Here is a 22,641-nt window from a genome sequence, read left to right as displayed (position 1 = left end):
AGGCAGCATGGAATCCACAACAGTGATTCTTCTAAGAATTATTCCTGTTGAAGTGTAGTCTGTGAATATATTTGAGGTAAATTTACTTTTAAATCATGTATTACATAGGCTGATACTATTATTAGTGGGCTTCCTGGATCTTTTTGCAAATAATGTTTATAATTCAGAAACTTAAAGGGGAATGAGGAGAGCTAAAAACTGCCAAAACCTCTACATTACGGTTAATTTAAAAAAAATCATAAGATATTTGGTATTATTTATGTTAACCTAGCAGAAGTTGAATGATTCTTTTCTTTTCTTTTCTTTTTTCCTCCTCCTTTTCATGCTGCTGGGAATTGAACCCAGGACCTCACACATGCTAAGCATGCACTCTACCACTGAGCTATATCCCTAGCCTCTGATTATTGTCTTTTGCTGCAAGCATATCTCTAAATAAATCAAAGAGAATCAGTAGCACTAAATATTAAAAGCACTGTGAGCATTAAGAATAGCAGTTAATTTTTTTTTTTTTTAAGTCTTAGTTGGCTTTGCATTGATGGGCTCAGTAGTTGTGAGATATAGAATTAGTCCTTCAGGTATAATTCTGAGCAGGTTTTGTACATGTTTATGAGGTTCTAACACTGAAGTTCTCAATCAGGCATAGGAATTAGATACTATCTATGCCCTGAAGACTAGAATGCATACTTGAGTAGTTCCAACACTGCTGTAATTATGATCAGCCTAACATCTGGAATAATTAGTTTTAAATGTTTGACTGTTCTGCACTCTGACCCAAATCCAGGTATGCAGTTGTGGATTTTCCTCTTAATAGTCAAGAGAATTCACAATTATGAGAGTACTCTAAATTTTTTTGTAAAATGTTGACATATTTTTCAGAATCTACCAAGACAGCCTTTTTCAGAATCTGCCAGCTGATAAAATGCAGATTACAAGTTGGGAAATATATTTAAACAATATTATATGCTTGGACTTAGCCATTTACCCTAGAAAATGGATTGAGAATTCTCGATGGGATTCTTGAAATGGGCAATCAATCTCCCAAATAATCACATTTATTGCGAAGTGAGTATTCTTTTTGCTTCTGCTGACATTTCCTTATGGTCAGTAGAGGGAGCACAAGTTATCTAACATCATGAAACTGAAGTGACATCATTAGTGATGTTATAAAGGAAGTACTAGGCTTGTTCATATTGGTTCACATTTCATGAGCCTTGAACAAAATTAAAATTTAATAGGTAGAAAAGCCAAGAACCATAAAGATAAAATGTAATAATGGGTTCTGGAAATGGTCTTTTAAGCTGAAAGATACTCACAAGAAAAAAATGGCATAGTTCCTTTAAAGTTATAAATTTGGAGTTAAGATGTATAAATTGATTAAGGATTAAATTTAGTTTTATTGGAGGTTTTTTTTGTTGTTTGTTTTATTTCCTCATGAATTCTGAATGTCATTGTTGGGCTTTGAAATGGTTATTTACATGATGTACTACATTGTAGTACAACATAAAGAGGTAGTGATTTATGTTGGATCAGGACAGTATGTCAAAGGCTGATTATATTGTTATTAAAGACTTAGTCGTTAGTTCCTATTAATGTGGTTGGTAGTTCCAATGAAATGTTCACATGTTTTGTGAGTGTTAAATGGGACATGCTGGTTGTCCTTATCAAAAAGTTATTAATTTATGTGCAGTTCAGACTGAAGAATCTCAGCTAGAATGAATGCTTATTTGTAATTTTGTTAGGGTTACAGAGAAAGCTTTAATCCCTCTCTCTAGGATCTTATAGCTATCAAAAGTAATGTCAGTGAACATGTATATAACACTTCCATATTCTTTTTTTGGAATAACACTTTAAATAGAACCAATGGAAATAAGTTAATTTTATAGAGGAGTTAATTGAGATATATTGAGATGTAGTGAATTTTTCAAGGTTGTATAGTACATAATGCAGTCAATAAAACCAGAATTCATAACTCTTGACTCTTGGTTTAAGTAGTTACTAAGAATTCATGCTGCAGTAATCTAAGATGGATGAGTCTGAAAATAAAGGGAAGTCTTTAAGTCACTGATCTTTTGTTAAGTGTCTGTTTTGTGCACGGTATTGCATCATTTGGTAAAAAGATGAAAATAAGCATAACTGCCCATTGTGTTAACATGTTTTCCATTGCTATAACAAAATATGTAAGGATAGGTATTTTGTGAAGAAAATAGGTTTATTTAGCTCGTAGTGTTAGAGGCTGAAAGCCCAAAATCAGGTAGCCCCATCCATTTGGTCTCTGGTAAGGGTCCCCTTGGCTATATCACATCATGGTAGATGGCATCATGGCTTGTGGGAGGAGGAATCATATAATGAGACAGAAAGTCTGAGAAATTCAAGGGTCAGGCTCTCTCTTTTATAACAACTCACTTTTTCAAGAACTAACTGGGATCCTAGGAAAATTACCTTAATCTCTTCTAAGGACAGCATCCCCAGCGATACCCTGATTACTTCCCACTAGGCTGCATCTCTTAAAGGTTCTGGACCTACCTCTCAAAGGTTCTGTCCCGTCAAAGTCACCACACTGAGGACCAAACCTCTATCAAATGAACCCCCCCGGGAGGCAAATCACATCCAAACCATAACAATCATAAAGCTGTATTTTATAATGATAGTGCAAATAGTAGACAAGAACGTTTAAAGCAATAACATGCTTATGTCATATGAAAGCTAAGAGTACTTTTTAGAAATAATGCAGTAGAGACCCCCTCTATACTAGTAAATAATTAAGAAGAAGATTTAGAGGGAAGAGCTCAGGAGGCTCCCTATGTATGCAGGCAATGGCTCTGAGATTGAGAAGCATTTCACACTGACCTAATGAGATTATTAAGGCAGTCAGGTTGAACAGGGGTGGTTTAGGAAATGTTTATAGTTAAGTGGGAATGCTGTATTATATAATCAGAGATAAATGAGACCTTGGAGACCAGTACATATTTTACAGCAAAGAAAACTGATACCCAGAGTGATTCTTAGTTATTTGTACGAGATTAGTCAAATAGCTAGATAGGGCCAGAGCTAGAATTCAAAAGCTGGCATATCTCAAATTTGAGTAATGGATATAAATCCTCCTAAAGGAAAAGTAATTTCCTCCCCATATCCTATATTGATTCATTTTTATTATAAAATGAGCTACTTAAATAGACATAAACACAAATTCCTTAAGTTTATAGCTCTTATATAATTAAAAACACTAAACAAATAAAAAAGCAAATGCAAGAGAACTGATAAAATCAATAAAATTCAAATTAATGATATTTAATGTGAAAGATGAAGTTTTACAGAAATGAAAATGCTGATTGCAAGATGAATTTGTAGCTTACTGTTGCACAGGTTTTTGTTTTAAGTTTGGCATGCCTATATTACTTACCATATGCTTGATAAAAATATGTTTCACCCACAAATTTTCTCTATTCTAATTTCTTCAGAATATCCCTTTGCACAGTACTTTTAGTGTCATTTGACCTCAATTTGGTATAATCAGTTATTGTTAATCCTTTCTCTATTTTCATTAACTATGATAAACCTTGCAACTTGGTACCAATTTAATGGTTTGGGGTTCTGAAATGTCCTAGCACTGTGTATTTAGTTAAAAGGTGTTGGCTAATCTGTTATATGTTCTGTTAATTATTTGGGGGTTATTGTCTAAAAGAAATCACATCTTAACACTGCAAAAAAAACAAATTCAAATGTAGAGGAAACCACAAAATTTAAGAAATTCATAGTCTCTGCCAATCATAACCAGGCCTTTGTTATTTTCACTTAATGAAAAATCATACTGCACTTTTTCTACAAACTCTGTATCCATCCCAGTGACCATTTGGTTTCTTGAAGGCTAATAGTAGAGATCTTGGGAAGCTTCCATCTCTGTCACTTCAGTACTGTCTTAATTCAGGCCTCCACTGTTTTGAATCTGAATTTATGCCATAGCACTCAGTTTATCCCCCATGAAACCATCTCTACAGTGTAAGTTTTCTAGAATATAAACTTTCAGGCCTCCACTTAGGAATAACGTCTTTCCTGAAACTTTTCCCCAATGCTTTTTACCTTTCTTACCTCTGTCCCAGTTAGCTTTCCTTCCTGTCCCTCCTTTATAACTTCAAGCATCCTGTGCACATCTCTGCTAATACTTAGCACTTTATGTTGTAACTTTTTTTTTGGTCTCCCAGGTAGATTATTAACTTCTTGAAGTGAGGCGTCCCTTATGCATGTCTCACTAGCACATCATCTGAATGATTGCTAGTGAAGAGGATTCAGTAATGTAGTTATGATCCTCAGTCACTGATCAGTCAGTTGTGAGTTTAGAAGTGAGGAGTCTAAGGCAGGCAAGAGCAAAGTAGACATTTCCTCATCTTTGTTATTCACTTATATAAAATCTGTATGAATTACCCAGTTCATGTAGTAGACTCTTGGAACTCATAAGTAGCATGATGTTAGAAGTAATGTTTCCATGAAGAAATAACAGATAGCATTGTTTGTTTCTCTTTTGATTAGGTGCTGTGATTGTCTCCACGCCCCAGGACATTGCATTGATGGATGCACACAAGGGTGCTGAGATGTTTCGAAAAGTCCATGTGCCAGTAAGCATCTACAGCTTCATTATTGAGAAAAACGAAACTCTTCTAACTGAAGGAGAAAGTAATTGAAAAGTACAGTCCAATTTTAATTTAGTCCAGTAGAGAAATTTTTATGAAATTCCTAGTTTATATTTATGGTCACTTTAAAAGCTCTTACAGGTGCCTGTTTGTTTACACATTATATTAATTAAGAAAGATTCTGAAATGTCCTCCTGATACAAGTTTTCTGAAGAAGTACTACTCCTCTCAAATACTTATAACCTTCACTGACAAAAAAAAGAATGATGAGTGTTTTGGGAAACTATTTAAATAGATAGACTTGAAGAGATCACTTGTGGGAGAACAAGTGAAAAAAAGATTACTTTATTCCTTTTGTTGTCTCCTACATTTTAACTCATAGTTAGCCCACCTTTTCTAAGAGATATTTCAGGATTTTCTGCATAATATGATAAAATTAAACAAGGTAAAAATATAATAAAACAGACATACAATAATTTAAATCAGATAGAGTGAATAGAAAGTCAGTAAAAATGCATGCTATTAGAACTTATATACCTATTAGAGGCCTGCCTTGAGTTTTCTGGTAGCCAAGGGGAAAGAAAGAAGCATGACATCATTGAAACCCTTTTGGTTACTATAAAGTGAACAAAGAACTGGATGCTCCAGAGAAACAGCTGAGACCAGAACAGATCTTTGTTGGGGTCTCAGAAAGAATAAACTATACATATTGAATGTGTTCTCACCTTCTATACAGTAAACAAAAGATTCCTCTTTCAAGTGTGCCTCAACAAGGGAAATTGTGCCAGAGGAGAACTAGAGCAAGCACCTCAGTACAAGCCAAGGTGGTACTCCTATCTATTCAGCTATCTAGTAGACTTGCTTACTTCAAGGATAGAATTTAAAGTTTATACAACAGAGCCTTTTCAGCTCATGGATTAGCTTCAGAGATCTCATAATTCTCTCTACCTCCTATTTCCCATCACAAGTTATATACTCAATTGTGTTCGTTTTGGCATGGTAAGAATTTGTAATTGATACTTATATCAGTTATAAGTGCTCAGATACTTCAATGAGACCATGACACAGGATAAGACCCAATAATGTATTAGAATGAATGAACTCTCAGAAAAGCTTTCATCTATCAGGGGAGATTTGAAAAGTGTAAAATTGTATAATAGTGGGATTCAGGTGATCCTCCTGGACAAGTACCTGTACTTCCTTGCCAGTTAGTACAGGCTGTGTGTATTGACAAGACGTGAAGCTCTGGGTTGGATCAACATGCTCTGGTGAAAATCAAGTAGCCTGGGAATGGGTGAGGGGTTGTGGTTCAATGGTAGATTACTTGCCTAGCATCCATACAGCACCACAGGGGAAAAAAAGAAAGAGAAGAAAATTGAGCCTAATAAGGAAGACACTTTAACTCTTACCTTCCAGGTAATCTGAGGCTATTTTTCACTAGCAAGGGTAAAATTGTGATTGGCAAGTAGTTTAGGGTCAGCATTCTATGTTGTGAATTTTAGCTTAGAAAACTTTAAAGCAATGGTATCCAAATGATCATCTCAAATAGAAAACTTTATCTCTAAAGCATCTAATTTGAGCAGTGTGACTTTATATTATGTCCTCCAAGATAAATTAGAAATGCTATTGCCTACCCAGATAGCTAAATAGGTTTGTTTATTATATGATCTTTTAAAATATGTTAGCAAAAATTAGACAGAGGGCTTTATATAAAAAATGATGACTCTGGATTTATAAGTAATCTGTCAGGTCGTTCTTTCTGGCAGAAATTAGGTATCAGGGCCCATGGTCTGTTAAGATCACCTCAAGGTTAGAGTAATAGCCATTCTTTCTGTGTATAAGTAAATGTTTAACTTCGCATTCTGTATCGGGGAGATGGAGGCACACATATCTAGCTCATTCAAAATATCACGAAGGGGGCTGGGGATATAGCTCAGTTGGTAAAGTGCAAAACAAGAAAAAAAAATCATGAAGTCCTTGAGGGGAAAAAAGTTTAGAAGGGCAGGAGTCATAACTTTTTCCTGTTTTATAACCATGTCAATTATCGTTTTGTGCGCCAACAGACCATTTCAACTGACACTGTCATTTGAGGTGGCAGTGGCTATGGGGCAGGTCCTACTAGACTACTAGACTTTTCTAGCTGGGAGTCTGGTAACTGTAGTTGCCAATTTTAACATGTCTACCTTTTAGTTCAGGTGTTAATTTTCACTTACTGACAGCCCTTGGCACTTACTACCTATTAAAGAAAAAGGTAAACAGCCTCATACTGTTCTGACAAAATTTTCTCTAGGCTCTAAGACAGGAAGTAGAACTGATAATCCTTTTAGAACATAACAGAGGGGGAAAGGTGTGGTCACTAATCCAGGTTAGGCTATTGCAGGATAAAAGTTGAGGCTGTTAGCAAGGGAATGTGTGAAGAAGTATCTCAAGTGAAGGATGATGGGCTACATAAGGCTCATAGGGCTATTTCAGGCATTATTTAGAGAGAAAAAAAGAACTGTTTGAGATCAAACAGTTAATGCTGGAGTTCAGATTTACAGAGTTGGAGCAGATCTGGGTCATGGCAGGGTCCAGGATGTGGTTGTGGGTGTGTGAGACTGAAAGGGAGTAGAAATAAGTAACGAAGCTGTGTAATCCAAGACTGATTCCAAGATGGAATTAATAATTCCTCCCTTTGGTGTTTTTGGATGTCTTCCTATATCTTTATTATAGCCCTCTTTTTTTTCACCCATATTTTATTTGTCCTCTCAACTGCAAAATTTTTTTTAAAAAGAGGTAGACTATCTTAATGATTTCTTAAACCTGTAGACCAAAATAGATGTTCAACAACATTTACAAGTAAATGAGTGAGAACTCTTTGACAATGAGCTCTATATGTGATTTGACAACTATAGTGCAGCTACCTTGAGAAGGGAATCTTGACTGGAAAGTGAGAAGTAGATTTGATCACTTCTAAGATCCCCCTGGCTCTTAAAAGCCTCAGAGTCTAAATAATGGTAAAGTGTTTGATATTAGAAAGTGTTCCATAAATGCAAAGGAGATGTTATGCTTTATTTATTCCACTCTATTCCATTTTTCCCTTGGTTTCTAGTCTTGTTCTGTTTTCCCCCCTTTGAAGTGCATTAGTTACCATGGAAACAATGATGTCATTGGAATTCATTGGTATGGATAGTAATGAGTTAGTAATGTCTGCTGAAGATAATTTAAATGATTTCTTAAAACTCAATACATAGATATTAAAAGGAAAAGAAGAGATGAACTATTAAGTTTTTTATTCTCTGCTGAAATGATATCAACTATGTCAGTATTTATAGGTAACAATTTTTAAAAATAAAAAAACATTCAGTTTTACACATTTTTAATAGATAATTTATGTGTCGCATCATTCTCACCCCTTTTTATCACCGTGGTTTACGAGGGAGTCCCAGGCCCCTTGATTTGGAGTTCTTCCCCTACCATTTGAGTTTTTGAATCACTGGTATTTCACTTCCTTCTTTGGTAATATTCCTCCCAGCCCCTGAAAAGTATCTTACAATATATTTACTTTCTTATTCACATAAGGGATCACTTAGTTAATTTTAATTCAACAAATAATTATTTATGTATTCCACAAATACATATTTACTGATATTGAGTGTTATCTATAAATGCAGTACTATGATAGGCTTCCTTTTGTGACTTAATAAAGAAAAAAGAAGATGAAGCCTATTTCTTCAAGTACTTACTCAGCCTGCCAACTAACTCCATTGTGGTGCAAGGACTCTAAATTCTGAGGAGCATGAAAACACAATTCTCCTGTGGGCCATCAGGAATAACATCATGGAAAAGCCATGCTTTTTTCTTTTTCATGGCTCTGTAATTTTGTATATGCTGGTCGTTTGCCTTATAAGTCATTGTCAGCTTGGGAACTCATATCATTTCTCAAATTTCTGTCCAGGTATTGCTTTCCCTAGGAAGCTTTTCCCAAAATGTCAGGAAAAGTTAAGAATCCTTTCCCTGAACTACTTGTACGTATATCTACTTTGGCTCCACTTACAGGTTTACTTATCAGTTTTAACAGAAGAATGTGAGTTCTTGGATGGCAAGAAAACATGCCTTAAACTTTTGTAAATGATCAGATACCTGGCACAGGCTGTCATGGTAAATACTTCGATCTAGGATAACATCAGCTACAACATACTGTTCCATTTTCCCCAGGCTGACGAACTGCTTTGCCTTGAATTTTCTCTGCCGCAGCCAAACTTGTCTTCTACTTCTTTGAATTTTTACATACTTTTTTTTTTTTTCTCAGACCCCTTGACATGATGTTTTCCTGCTCAAAACATTTTATCCTCACTTTTCACTTGGGAAATCCTTTGGTACTTAGACTAAGCAAATGGCTATTTCTCTGAGAGACTTAGGGCCTCTTGCCATTGACTAGGTGAGTTCTTTCTGTAGTCCATCTATACTCTGCTTCTCCTTTTGTCAGTAATTTCTCATTTACAGTACTGTACTGTAAGCTCTGTGAGTTCAGGGACCACCTGCTTCACTCTGTGCATAGGGTCGTACAGCTGCTCACTAAAGATATACTGAATGAGACATATCTAGACATATCACAGACATATCTAGGGACTCAATTGGAATTCAATCTGAAAAGAATCAGGAAAGCACACATTACAGTTAAGATTGTTCACTTTGTAGTTGGGGTGATGTGTTGAGGTATGTCTCTGATAGACCAAGGGATTTGGACTTTATTGTTTAGATTTTAAGAGGGATCCATAAAGAATGCTGGATAAAGAAGTAGACATAGTTAGGATGGCACTTTAAAAAGTTTAATTTGGTGGAGGTAAATAGAGAGCACAGGAGCCAAGAGAGCATGATAGCACTAAGGAAGCATTTGCAACAGTTCGTTATTCACACTGCTAGTGTGACCCACCGTGAAATCAATATAGTGAGAAATGTAACCAGAGTTTTTAAACAATATTAGAGTGTATTGCTCTTAAGAAAAGAAAGTCTTATTTCATAAAGATTTGATGTCAGTTATAAAAGCACATATATATGCATTCATACAGGGTCAAAATATAAAATATTTCTCTTAACAGGAAGACAATATAAAAAGTGGGGAAAAACCAGGCACAATGGTGCATGCCTGTAAACCCAGCAACTTATTACTGAGGTAGAAGGATCGAAAGTTCAAGGCCAGCCTCAGCAACTTAGTGAGACCTTGTCTCAAAATTTAAAAATAAAATAAATTTAAAAACCTGGAGGTGTGACTCAGTGGTAAAGTGTCCCTGGGTTTAGTCCCCAGTCCTAGGGGGAAAAAAAAGTTAGAAAAACACTGGCATAGGTGATAGGCAGTGTGATAGACAGTCTGATTTAAAACAATGGCAGTGAACATGGAAAGGGGAATTGAATGTATCTGACATTTTCAAAGAAGAATTGGCAAACTTGGTAACTGACTGCATGGGAGTCAGGGGTTGAACCAAAAAGGCAGAAATCAAAGAAATGTTGACAGTTATGTTGCCATTAATAAATCTACCAGGGACTAGTTTTCTGATCAGGATGATAGCAAACTAGAAATAAGAGGTTAGATTCTCACTCATGAATCTCTGCCTTTATTCACTTGTGAGGGTTATGATTTAATACTGTTTTTCAAGGAAGAGACTGATAGAGAAAGCAATTTGGTCCTGGCTTTTCTATTATAATTTGCATCTAGTATAATTTGCATTGCATAGAACCACTAATTATTCATATTTTTTAACCAGTTAGAGAATTCTTTTTTTTTTTTTTTTAGATGTCAATGGACCTTTATTCTATTTATTGTTATGCGGTGCTGAGGATTGAATCCAATGCCTCACACATGCTAGGCAAGGGCTCCACCACTGAGCCACAAACCCAGCCCCTAGAGAGTTCTTTATTTAATGTTCATTTTGGTTTCATTTAGTTTCAAATTAAATTATTCTCCAAATTTTATTATTTTGGGGTGATAGGACACTTTACTTTCAGAGACATTGTTACCTAGTAGTGAAGAGCATGAGCTCAAGAGTTTGAATTGTAGAGTTCAAATCCCAGCTGTGTCATTTTGTAACTCTTACGATGTGAGTGAGTGACATTATACCTCAGTTTTCTCATTCATAATGTGGGGATTATAGTAGTATTTCCCTCAGGGAGTTGAGATGAGAAACAAAGAAGATAATGTAATGCTAAATGACTCATTATAGTGTTTGGCACAATCTGAACACTCAGTGTTGATATAATGTCAAATAATTAATGTCCCTTATTATAATTATTTTATAGGATGTTATGGAAACAGATACGTTTGTAATTCATAGATGTTTATGTGTGGGCTTAGACATTTTGACTAAGGCATTATTTGCTAATAAGAATTTTGACAAGAAATTTTTAAACATTTAGATAAATACTGTTTGAGATTTCCTTAATTTTGAGTATTTTAGTTGAACCATCCTCCTCATAAAGAGCTCTTAGGTTGATAAAGTCATTAAGATTCAAAAAATCTGCATTATTTAAACTTTGAATTAAGGTGAGCTAATTGCTGTTTCAAACAGACCTCAAAATATATAATGATGCAAATACAATAAAAGTTTATTTTTGGTTCACATTAACATTACTAGTAGATTAACAGATGATCAGGGAAGCCTTCCACGTGGTCATTTAGGCTGTTGGTGCCTCTGCCATGTTCACAAGTGACTTCTAAGGTCATCCTTGGGATCATCTTTATTCTAGTCATCTTGGAAGAAAAGACATAATACAGACGCATGTATATGGAAATTTTTATTGACCAGGCCTAAATGCGGTACAGAAACTTCTACTTACATTCCACTAGGTGAAACTCAGTCATGTTACCCCAAGGAGACCAACACATACATGTAGTTGAGTTATGTGCCAAGGAAGATGAGACCATGGATTTTGGTGAGCAGCCAGTGTCTATCCCATAGTTAGTCTCACAATAAATGTGTAGATTAAAGCCTAATATTGGTCATTTACTTTATTTGTTTCCTAATAAATAATTCTAAAAATTCTGTAACTGTCAGCCTTGCAAATAGTTGTTTATTTTCTATAAGAAAGATATTGGTTTACTTTTTCTACTAAAAACAAAGAAACAAAAATCCTACTTTGTTCTGGAACTTTTAGTAATTTGTAAAGGTTAACGGTTATATTGCCTTCTAAGAAAAATTAGATGATCTTAGAACCTCAAATAGACACTTCTTATCACTATTTTCTTTTCATATCCCATTTTCATTACCGAAGATCCTACAAGTTACTATGTGAAACACCTTCTTGACAATGAAGATCAGAATTGTCGTTTGTTCTTTTTCTGGCAAAGTAATCATTTATGGAAAAAAAGCTATTGATTTGAATCATAAGTGCCATGTCTTCATTCCTGAATGCCTTCAGAACTCCTGTGTTTTGTGTCAATCATAGAGTTTTTTTTTTTAGCATCTAGTTAGTCCTGTTTTACCTAATTCTCTGGCATAACAGCACTAAAATTAAAAAATAGATATTCTTACATGGAGGTGGAGACAAGTGATTTATTTATTCTTTTTCATTCTTGAGCATAGTTTTTCCTATATGATCATCAAGTGGTTCTACTTAACTCTCTAGGATATTCTATGGTTTGGATGTGGTTTGTTTTCCAAAGGCTCATGTATTGGAGACTTGTGTCTTCAGTGGTATCTTTAAGAGGTGGGGAACTAGTGAGAAGTCCTTCAGTCATTGGAGACATGCTCCTGGAAGAGATGGGGACCCTGAGCTTTCTTGAGAATGAGTTACAAGAGTGAGATTAACCCCTGAATCAGTATCTACCTTTCTGTTTGGCAATACAATCCTGTTTGGCAATACAGTCCTCTCCCACAAGCTCCTGCCATCTGCCATGATGTTCTCACCAGAGCCATGCCCTTTAATCTTCATAACTATGAGCTGAATAAACCTCTTTTCTTTAAAATGTTATCCTACCTTAGGTATTTTGTTAAAGCAATGAAAAACAAACTAATGCAGATATATTTAAAGAATCTTTCTGTATTACCTTTGGAGGCCTTACAAGATACTGTCTAAATTCTTTATAGGAATACATTTTAACTGGTTTGCCTATGATATACCATGTGTGGCTTCTTTCTTCACAATTGGGTAATTCTACAAGTTTTAAAAAAATGACTTTCTTCAGTGATAACTTTTATAAGACCAGATAGCATTCTGCGTCTTAGCCATAATTACTTCTTAGAGATGAAGATGTATGTTCATCTGTGTCTTGCCACAGGATCTCTCAGTTCATATGTGCTTTAAACTTGGATGCTCTTTTATGTGATTTAGATTAATTAAACTCATCCTTGCAAAAACCTTATGAGGTAGAGTATATTATTTCCTCCATCTTGCAGATTATATACTCACATAAATTTAACTATCTATTTAGAGGGCCAGTGGGCTCCTATACCAAGTAGCCTGCTGCTTTCTAAAGCCACCTTTCTAAAGGGTGGGGGTGGGGTTGCTGGAAATTGAGCTCACTTGCTGGACAAATTACTGTACCACTGAGATATGACTCTGACCCTTAGACCCCACATTCTTAACTGTAATTTCTGTGGATAATCCAGAGTTCAAGTTTAGTACTGTAGGCACCATGGAATATCACAGGGTGAGACATTCTAGGATATAGGAGGAGTCTTCATTATATTTGCTTATCATTGGGGTTCCAGTTATTCAGTTAAGCAGGAAAATGATGGATTAAAAAATGGAGAGGAATTAAGGATCAATAGATTTTGTTGACAGCCAGAGAGTATAGCAAGGATTAAGGGGAAGGGAGTTTCATGCTCAGGATCTTGGAGAAGAGGGTGAAGTTCAAGGCTTGGCTGTGGCACCGAGTAGCAAGTTGATGGTTCTAATCTGGACTTCCCTGCAACTGTGCTCTTAATTATTATGTTAAATTATGTTACTAAACCATGTTGACATTCATTGTCTCAGGCTACCTAATTCCATGCACAAAATCCTCATCCATTTTCATCTTTTTGGTGACTTCCACATACAAACCAGTAACCTAAATAGTTTGGATTTTGGCTTTTTTTTTTTTTTTTATTTATAGTGTAACCTTGAATAAATAATTTAGCTTCACTGTTACCTTCCATGAAATAAAGATGGCAATACCCATCTCATTGGTCATTGTGGCACATATTTGCAGTATGTAGCATGACCTCAGTACCTAGTACTATAAATGGTAGCTCTGAATGTCATTGTTATAGTGGTAGACTTTAGAGATCATTATAATCCTCATTTTAGAAATTAAGAATTCAAGGAATAGAGAAGTTTAGTTGTATCTCATGGTCCCACAGCTACTTAGTTGGTCCCTGAGAGGAACATGGATGCATGCCTCCCTACTGTTGTTCTTTCCAGGTCAGACCACTTCTTCTGAAAGAGAAAACAAGAACACATGTCTCATTTTTAAAATTATAATATTTGTAGAAATGCTTCAGGTATCTTCCAAAAACTGGTTCAAGGCTAATGGAAAACTGAAAAGCCCTTATGAATCTAATCTTTTTCATTTATTATTATTCATTCTCTACTTAACAATGAGTTTTTCCACCTTACTTTTTCTTGAAACATAGCTTTTAATCTTTATGACAGTTTCCAACCAGCAAGCATTTAACCTGATTGTAACCTTGAGAAATTGAATTATATAGTAGCCTGAAAATCTTGCTTGTTACTTACCTGAATCTGCGTTTAAAATGCCAAGAAGAAATTAAAATTGGGGCCTTTTTAGCCTACTTAATTCAGTACATTTAGACACAAAAATCCAATATTCAGACCAATGTTGATATTTCAAGAGAGTTAATTTTTAAAAAGTTAATAAAAGAAGTACCCTTCTGAGCCAATGATGGATTGAAATAACATAAGAATAATATATAAAATGTTTGTGGTGGCTGATGTTAGCTTTCTTTCAGTAAAATCAGCTGAGGTAAAAAGAAAAAAGGAGCTTATACTTTGATGAGGCATTAAAAAATGATTGAGCATGCTTACAGCTGCATCTCAATGGCATTATGTAAATTAAGCTATAGCAAAGCGTCTGTTCTGTAATGTTTCTGCTATCAAAGGATATACACAATAGCTCTACAATAAACAAACAGCTTAACAATACATAAACTATTCATAAAATGTAAGACTTTTGGTGGGGGCCATGTAGAAATGAATTCTTTCCTATTTAAGAGAGAAAAAATTTTATGAACAAAATTGGAATATGAATATTCTAATGTTCTTCCTTAGTTTATTAGTTTCCCTCATTCAAAACCTCAGTGATTATAGAGGATTGCTCTTAAATGAATAAGAGCAGTGTTTTCTAAGCTTTTTAATGCTCACACTTTTCTTTTAGGTTTTTCTCCAGCTCACCCTATTTTGAAAGAGCTGTTTGCCACACAGTCTGCATGTGTTACTTACTAACTAATTTCTCTTTTTTAATTAACTAAATATAGGATACATAATATATGCATATGTATGTCTGTACAACTATACATGGAGTTTCATGTATATAACTGTTGTATGAGCTTCTGCACAGAATGAGATAACTGCATAAGAGCACTATCATTCTTCGTTGATGTGATTCCAGCTAAAAGCAAAGAAACTTGATAGTTTAATCTGTCTTGAGTATTCTTGAAAGTAAACGTTTTAAAATATTTATAATAAATTACAGAACCTGATAAAATATTTTTGGACATCTTTAGGACTTTGAAACTTTAAATAGGATGACTATCAAAATAGATTGTATATAAATATAACTTATAAATTTTTAGTAGCCATGTTTTTAAAAGTAAAAATAAAAAACAAGAAAATGGGTGAAATTAGGCACCTGAAAACAGAAGAAAATAGACAAGACACCTAATCAGGCACTTTACAGAAGATAACATGAAAATGACCAATAAATTTTAAAATAAATTCAATTTCATTAATAATTATGGCAATGCAAATTACAACCATAGTGGAAAGGACAGCTTGGGTATAACTTAATACCCAACCCCTGATGAAAGGACATATAAAAACATTCATAGAAGCATTATTTATAATATCCAAAGCCTGAAAATAACCCAAATGATCCCATAGGAGAATGGATTATGAAATTTGGGAACTCAATGAAAATGAACTACATATAATAATTTAGCTGGATAAATCACATGTATACAGAAGAATACGTTGCATGATTGCATTCATGTCAAGTTCAAGACCAGATAAAATTAATTTATGGTGTTAGAAATCAGGTTAGCATATATACCTTTTGGGAAGTATTTTCAAGGATAACAAGAAAACTTCTAGGGTGCTGGCAATGTTTTCTTTTTTAATTTATTTTTAATTTTTTAAATTTTTTACAGACTGAATTTTGATTCATTGTACACAAATGGGGTACATCATTTTATTTCTATGGTTGTGCACAGTGTAGATTCATACCATGCATGTAATCATACATGCACATAGGGTAATAATGTCTGTCTCAGTCACCATTTTTCATACTCCTCCCTCTCATTTCCCTCTATGTGATCTAAAGTTCCTCCATTCTTCTCTCACCCCCCACTCCCCTCCCCCATTATATATCATCATCTACTTATCAGGGAAAACATTTGGCCTTTGGTCTTTTGGGATTGACTTATTTCACTTAGCATGATATTCTCCGGTTCCATCCATTTATCTGCAAATGTCATAATATTATTCTTCTTTGTGGCTGGATAATATTCCATTGTGTATATATGCCAGTTTCTTTATCCATTCATCTGTTGAAGGGCATCTAGGTTGGTTTCACAATCTAGCTATTGTAAATTAAGCTGCTGTAAGCATTGATGTGACTGTGTTACTGGAGTATGCTAATTTTAGGTCCTTCGGGTATAAACTGAGGAGTGGGATAACTGGGTCAAAAGGTGATTCCATTCCAAGCTTTCTGAGGAATCTCCATACTGCTTTCCAGAATGACTGCACCAATTTGCAACTCCACCAGCAGTGTAAAAGTGTGCCTTTTCCCCCACATCCATGCCAACATCTATTATTGTTTGTGTTCTTGATAATAGCCATTCTAATTGGAGTAAGATGAAATCTTAGGGTAGTTTTAATTTGCATTTCTCTAATTACTAGAGATGTTGAACACTTTTTCATATTTTTATTAATTCCTGTATGTCTTCTTCTGTAAAGTGTCTGTCCAGTTCCTTGGCCCATTTATTGATTGAGTTCTTTGTATTTTTGGTGTAAAGTTTTGTAAGTCCTTTATAAATTTTGGAGATTAGTACTCTATCTGAAGTGCATGTGGAAAAGATTTTCTCCCACTCTGTAGGCTCTCTTTTCACATTATCTGGAAGAATAAGAGACCTTGAATAGCCAAAACAATCCTGAGCAGGAAAAGTAAAGCAGGAGGTATCACAATACCAGACTTTAAACTATACTACAGAGCAATAGTAACAAAAACGGCATGGTATTGGCATCAAAATAGATAGGCAGACCAATGGTAGAGAATAGAAGACACAGAGACAAACCCACATGAATACAGTTACTTAATATGAGACAAAGGAAACAAAAACATATAATGGAGAAAAGATAGCCTGTTCAACAAATGGTGCTAGGAAAACTGGAAATCCATATGCAGCAAAATGAAATTAAACCTCTATCTCTCACCCTGCACAAAACTCAACTCAAAATGGATCAAGGACTTAGGAATTAGACCAGAGACTCTGCACTAAATAGAAGACAAAGTAGGCCCAAATCTTCATCATGTTGGCTTCAGATCAGACTTTCTTAACAAGACTCTCAAAGCATAAGAATTCAAAACAAGAATCAATAGATGGGATGGACTCAAACTAAAAAGCTTTTTTTTTTTTTTTTTTTTTTTTTGTGTGTGTGTGTGGTGCTGGGGATTGAACCCAGGGCCTTGTGCTTGTGAGACCAGCACTCTGCCAACTGTGCTATATCCCCAGCTAAAAAGCTTTTTCTCAGCAAAGGATACAATCAATAATGTTTTATTTCTTAGCAGGATTTTAGTAACATGGTTGTACTTTATTAAGTTCATTCAGCCATACACTTAAGATTTGAGTATGCTTTTTGTGTGTGTTCATGATATTCTTTGACCAATAATATTGAAAATAAAACTTATAAACTTAAAAAAATTGAGATATTTTACATGTTTTTACTCATACTGCCATTGATATTCAGTGTGTATTTTATACTTACAACACATCTCAATTCTAACCAGCCACAATTCAAGTGGTTAGTAACCCCAGGAGACAAATGATTATCTGATTGGATGTTGCAGGTCTATAACCTTATCATTTCACAGCTTCTCTGGTATTAGACTTTTGTTTCAAGTCTTTCATTGTAGTGTTAGTTAGGAAGAACAGGAGACTGTTTCTCCCAAGCAGCTAATCTTAACTTTACTGCTACTTTCTTGTTAGAGTATTTTCTATGTAAATCAGATGTTATTTTTGTGTGCAGGTATACGAGATGAGTAATACCATTGTTTTAGTTATTTCTTCTATTGCTTTATACCATTCTTCTCATGGCTACCTCTTTATGTAAGCAAATTTTTATTGAACTATGATTTACCTAGTTAAAAGGTGCAAACTCTAGGTGCATAGCACAATAAATTTTTACAAAGTGAACATATACGTTGTTTGTATTCAAGAAGTAGAATAGACATCCAAGAAGTAATTCTATGCATTTATGGCCAATTGTTTTTTGACAAAAGTGCTAAGAATACACATGGGGGAAAGTATAGTCCCTCCAGTAAATGGTACAACTGAATATTCACATGCAGGATGAAATTAGACCCTTATCTCACAGTGTATACAAAAGTAACTCAAAATGGCTCCAAGACTTAAATGTAAGACTTGAAACTTGAAAATTGTTAGAAGAAACCATGAGGGAAAAGCTCTCTGATGTCATTCTGACCAGTGATCTTTTGGAGATGAACCCAAAAGCATGGGCACCAAATGTAAAATAGACAAATATGATCACATCTGCACAACCAAGGAAACAATTAGCAGGGTACAGATAATCTATGGGTGAAAGTATTTGCAAACCATACATTTTATAAGGTATTAGTATCCAAATTACATAAGTAACTCAGATCAATAGCAAACAATCCACTTGAAAAATGAGCACACCCTCATCAACATTTGGTGTTTGTTTTTGTATTTGTTATACTGACATTCATCTTTTGAAAGCCAGTCTCAAGCATTAATGTACTTTGTTTTACTTTATTTTACTTTTATTTACATATTTTTTTTCATTTTTTGACAGTGATAAATATTTTTAGAAATTATTTCCCATCCCTACCCGCCCCACCACTCTGCTTACTCCCCTCTGTACAATCCAAAGTTCCTTCATTCTTCCCTATACATTCCCCCAATATGAATCAGCATCCACTTATCAGAGAAAACATTTGGCCTTTGGTTTTGGGGGGGATTGACTTCTTTGACGTAGCATGATATTCTCCAGTTCCATTCATTTACCAGCAAATGCCAAAATTTCATTCTTCTTTAAGACTGAATAATATTCCATTGTGTATATGTACCACATTTTCTTTGTCCATTCATCTGTTGAAAGGTATCTAGTTGGTTCCACAGTTTTTTTATTATGAATTGAACTGCTGTAAACATTGATGTGGCTGAGTCATTGTAGTATGCTGATTTTAAGTCCTTTGGGTATAAACCGAGGAGTGGGCTAGCTGGGTCAAATGGGTGGTTCCATTCCAAGTTTTCTTAAGCATGAATATACTTTGGATATCCTTTTTTATGGAGTGCTTATTAAGTCTCGTGTCTGATTTTTATTGTATTGTTTGACTCTTCCTTATTGATTTAGAAGAGTTCTTTATATACTTAAATATTTCAGGTAAAACCATCTCCTGCTCTGTGGCTTGCCTTTTCACTCTGTTAATGAAGTTCTAGTTAATAAAACGTTGAGTTGATGTTCAGTGTTTTTTTTTTTTTCTATAGTTCTATGCCTGCCTCTACCTATTTTCTTCTAAAAGTGTTATTGTTTTACGTTTTTACATTTGACTCTACATTCACCTGGAATTAATTTTTGTGTATGTGGTGAGTAGTGGGTTAAGATTCATTATTTTCCATGTGAATATGCAGTTAACATGCAGTGCTATATTATCTCCTTTATAAATTGGTGTTTCATCACAACCAGTTTTTTAATCAAGTGAAGTGATATACATCTGAGACATTCTTACAATGAGAAATTCTAGAGTTAAGTGGAATTAGTTTATTCAAGATGACTAAGGAAGCATTACTGGGGCATTTATCCTTGAACTGAAAGAAGTTACATATTAGCCATAATAGAACCAAATGTTGTTGTCTAAAACTCTGGCTCTCAAACATACAGAGGTTCTTTATCTCCTAACTTTTTGATTATGAATCCTTAACAGTAAATGATGCTTGAGCATATATCCCAATATATGAATATTTGTTATATATACATGCATATATATATAGTCTATGATATACATATATTACTGAATTAATTTTACTTTTATTATAAAACACAAAATTTGAAATTAAAAAGGAAATCATAAAATAGGAATTCTAATATTTTCTTTATATACTTCTGTATCAGCCAAGATGGGATAGGCCATGTGTGTTAGCAATCCTTAAATTCCAGTGGTTTAAAACCACACCAGTTTCCTTTCTTTTGCTACATGCCCATTGTGGTTTGGCTTCAACATTTGCCCTGTATTGTTCTAACTCTGGCACCTAGACTCACAGAGCAGCTCCCATCTGGAAGCTTGCAGGCACCAGGATAAGGAAAGATAATGAGAAATTAACACTTAAAACTTAAGCCTGGAAGTGACATATGGCATTTCTGCTCACCTTTTATTGGCCAAAATAAGTTACATGTCCTCACCTGATTGTAAGGAGGAAAGTCCTAACCTTGTTCCCAGGAGGAGAATTGGATATATTTTAGATAGCACTAAAAATGATCACCTCTCCATGGTTGATTTTGGAGCACACAGCCCTGAATTTGTGTTTGTTTAATAAACACACAAAGACACAGATTTTTCCGTTATTATTATTATTTTTTAATCTTAGAAGGGAACATAGTTGTGAGTCCACTACAACTACCTTGGCCTCTGTTACTTGAAACCCTTAGTGGCTTCTGTTACTCATTATAGAACCCAGACTCTGAATGTGGCCCACAAGCCCTACCTGCCATCCTGATCACCCCACTCACACCACACCCCCAAGGCCTCAAGACTGGCCTTTCAATTTCTTGAAGGTAGATATGTGCTCCCTCTTTCTGTCTTGAATACTTTTCTTCCCTTTTCCTGTTTTTTGCCTAGTTATCCTGTACCTTTGAGTTTGAATGTTGCCTTAAAGAAATCCTCTCTGACTTCTAGAGTCGATTGAGTCTTCTCTTTTCTGCTCTCTCATATGCTCTGTGCTTTGCTTCCAGATAAGTGTGTTTTGTTTGATCCATTTCTGCAGTTAGAGCTCAAGGTTCAAGGGGGCCAGCATCAAGTCTGTTTTGCTCACCACTGTATGCTAGCATTTGTGTTTAACCTGGTTACTGGTATATAATGAGTGCATTAAATATTGTTTGGTTGTGGTTTCATATTTTATGTCTGTGACATTTATGTAGTCTGTAGAGAATATAAGATTATTTATACAATCCATAGAGAATAATTTGATAATGAGGAATAAATCACACAAACTGCAGATATATTCTTGCCTCTTATGTCTTTGGAAGTCTAAGAAATTCCGAGGCAAGAAGGCTTTTCCTGTTCTCTGCGGGATGAAATATGCCTTACCTAGATTTTTCACTGTCTGTAAATATTTTTCATGATCTCTTTTATTGAATGATATTTCTTATGTTTAAGTTGAAAGCCTTACAATCAGGGTATATATAACATTTAACATGAATGGCAGAAAAACTGCCCAAGCAATGAGTATATTATATGGACATAATGAATAAAAAAATAAGTGCTCTGATAAGAAGCTGCGTTTTCTTCTAGCTTTCTAGAGTTGGTGCTGAATTACCAAAACACAGTGTAATTTATTTTTGTGATACTTTGCATCAACAAAAGGATATATATATTAGATGCTTGGAATATGTTTTGCTACAGATTAATGTCTTTCACTGTTTATCTTCATTTATATGTGTTGTGGGCAACCTTAGTCTTTTCTGTTCCTCTTTCCAAAAAAATAACACATTTTATCACCTTCTTGTCTGTTTCATTATGGACTCCCAATGCTATTCTTCATTTTATATGTAAATGCTCTAATCTTCTGCAGTGAGGATCTTATGGTGGAATTGATAGGATGATACAGACATTGTTATTTCTAAGCCTCTGATGTGGTGTTCTGATTCTTATTCTGGAAGAGAGTCACTGCTTCTCATCAATAAGAAAGTAAGATTAAAAGGATCATGAATACAGATTATATTTGCAGAGCCTGTGTATTTATTCAATGAATGTCTATTAAGGATCTATTTTGTGCCAGAAGCTAGAGAAACCCAGAAAGAGATGAGAATTTTCTATATCACTACAAAATTTTGTTTCAAAAAATAACATTCTAATAAGAACTGACAAGTTCAGTTTTCTCAGTGATAGAACAGAGATGATAAAATACTCAAAGTTTCCGTGAGAAGTAAATAAGATAGTCCCTTTAAAATACTTATTCTAGTATATGATCTGTAAAAAAAACACTGTTTGGGCCTGTTTGTTAGTTGTTGTTATATGTTATATGTTAGCTATTATTGACCATGAGACTTTGCCCACAGGCAACCTCTTTTTCTTTTGAAAAAAAATTTTTTTTTAAGTTGCAGATGAACACAATACCTTTATTTATTTTTACATGGTGCTGAGGATTGAACCCAGTGCCTCACACATGCTAGGCTAGTGCTCTCCACTGGGCTACAACCCCAGCTCAGAGGTAACCTCTTAACTATTTATTTTCCTCTCTTTGTCCCCTCTTGTTTTCTCCATATTGTCATCAGGACTAATCTGATTGTGTAGCATTACCTCTTTGATATCATCTTTTTGTCTTTAAAAACCTTTGTAGTTTCT

General features: G+C 34.7%; 1 protein-coding gene across 2 annotated transcripts in view; it reads left to right on the top strand.

The window, feature by feature from the left end:
• The window catches only part of NUBPL (NUBP iron-sulfur cluster assembly factor, mitochondrial), a 278,977-nt gene that overhangs the window by 215,140 nt on the left and 41,196 nt on the right, over nucleotides 1-22,641 (top strand). For both annotated transcript variants that reach the window (XR_013761865.1, XM_079127236.1), the window contains exon 8: nucleotides 4,525-4,610. Coding sequence is in view for 1 of the 2 variants with exons in the window: in XM_079127236.1 (XP_078983362.1) it covers nucleotides 4,525-4,610 (86 nt within the window). In the remaining variant the exon portion in view is untranslated. The remainder of the gene's footprint in view (nucleotides 1-4,524; nucleotides 4,611-22,641) is intronic.

This window comes from Sciurus vulgaris (assembly GCF_902686455.1).
Source record: "Sciurus vulgaris genome assembly, chromosome: 2".
In the NCBI taxonomy this organism is placed as follows: Eukaryota; Metazoa; Chordata; class Mammalia; order Rodentia; family Sciuridae; genus Sciurus; species Sciurus vulgaris.
The sequence above is the reverse complement of the archived record's forward strand: the minus strand, read 5'-3'. Positions and strand labels throughout refer to the sequence as shown.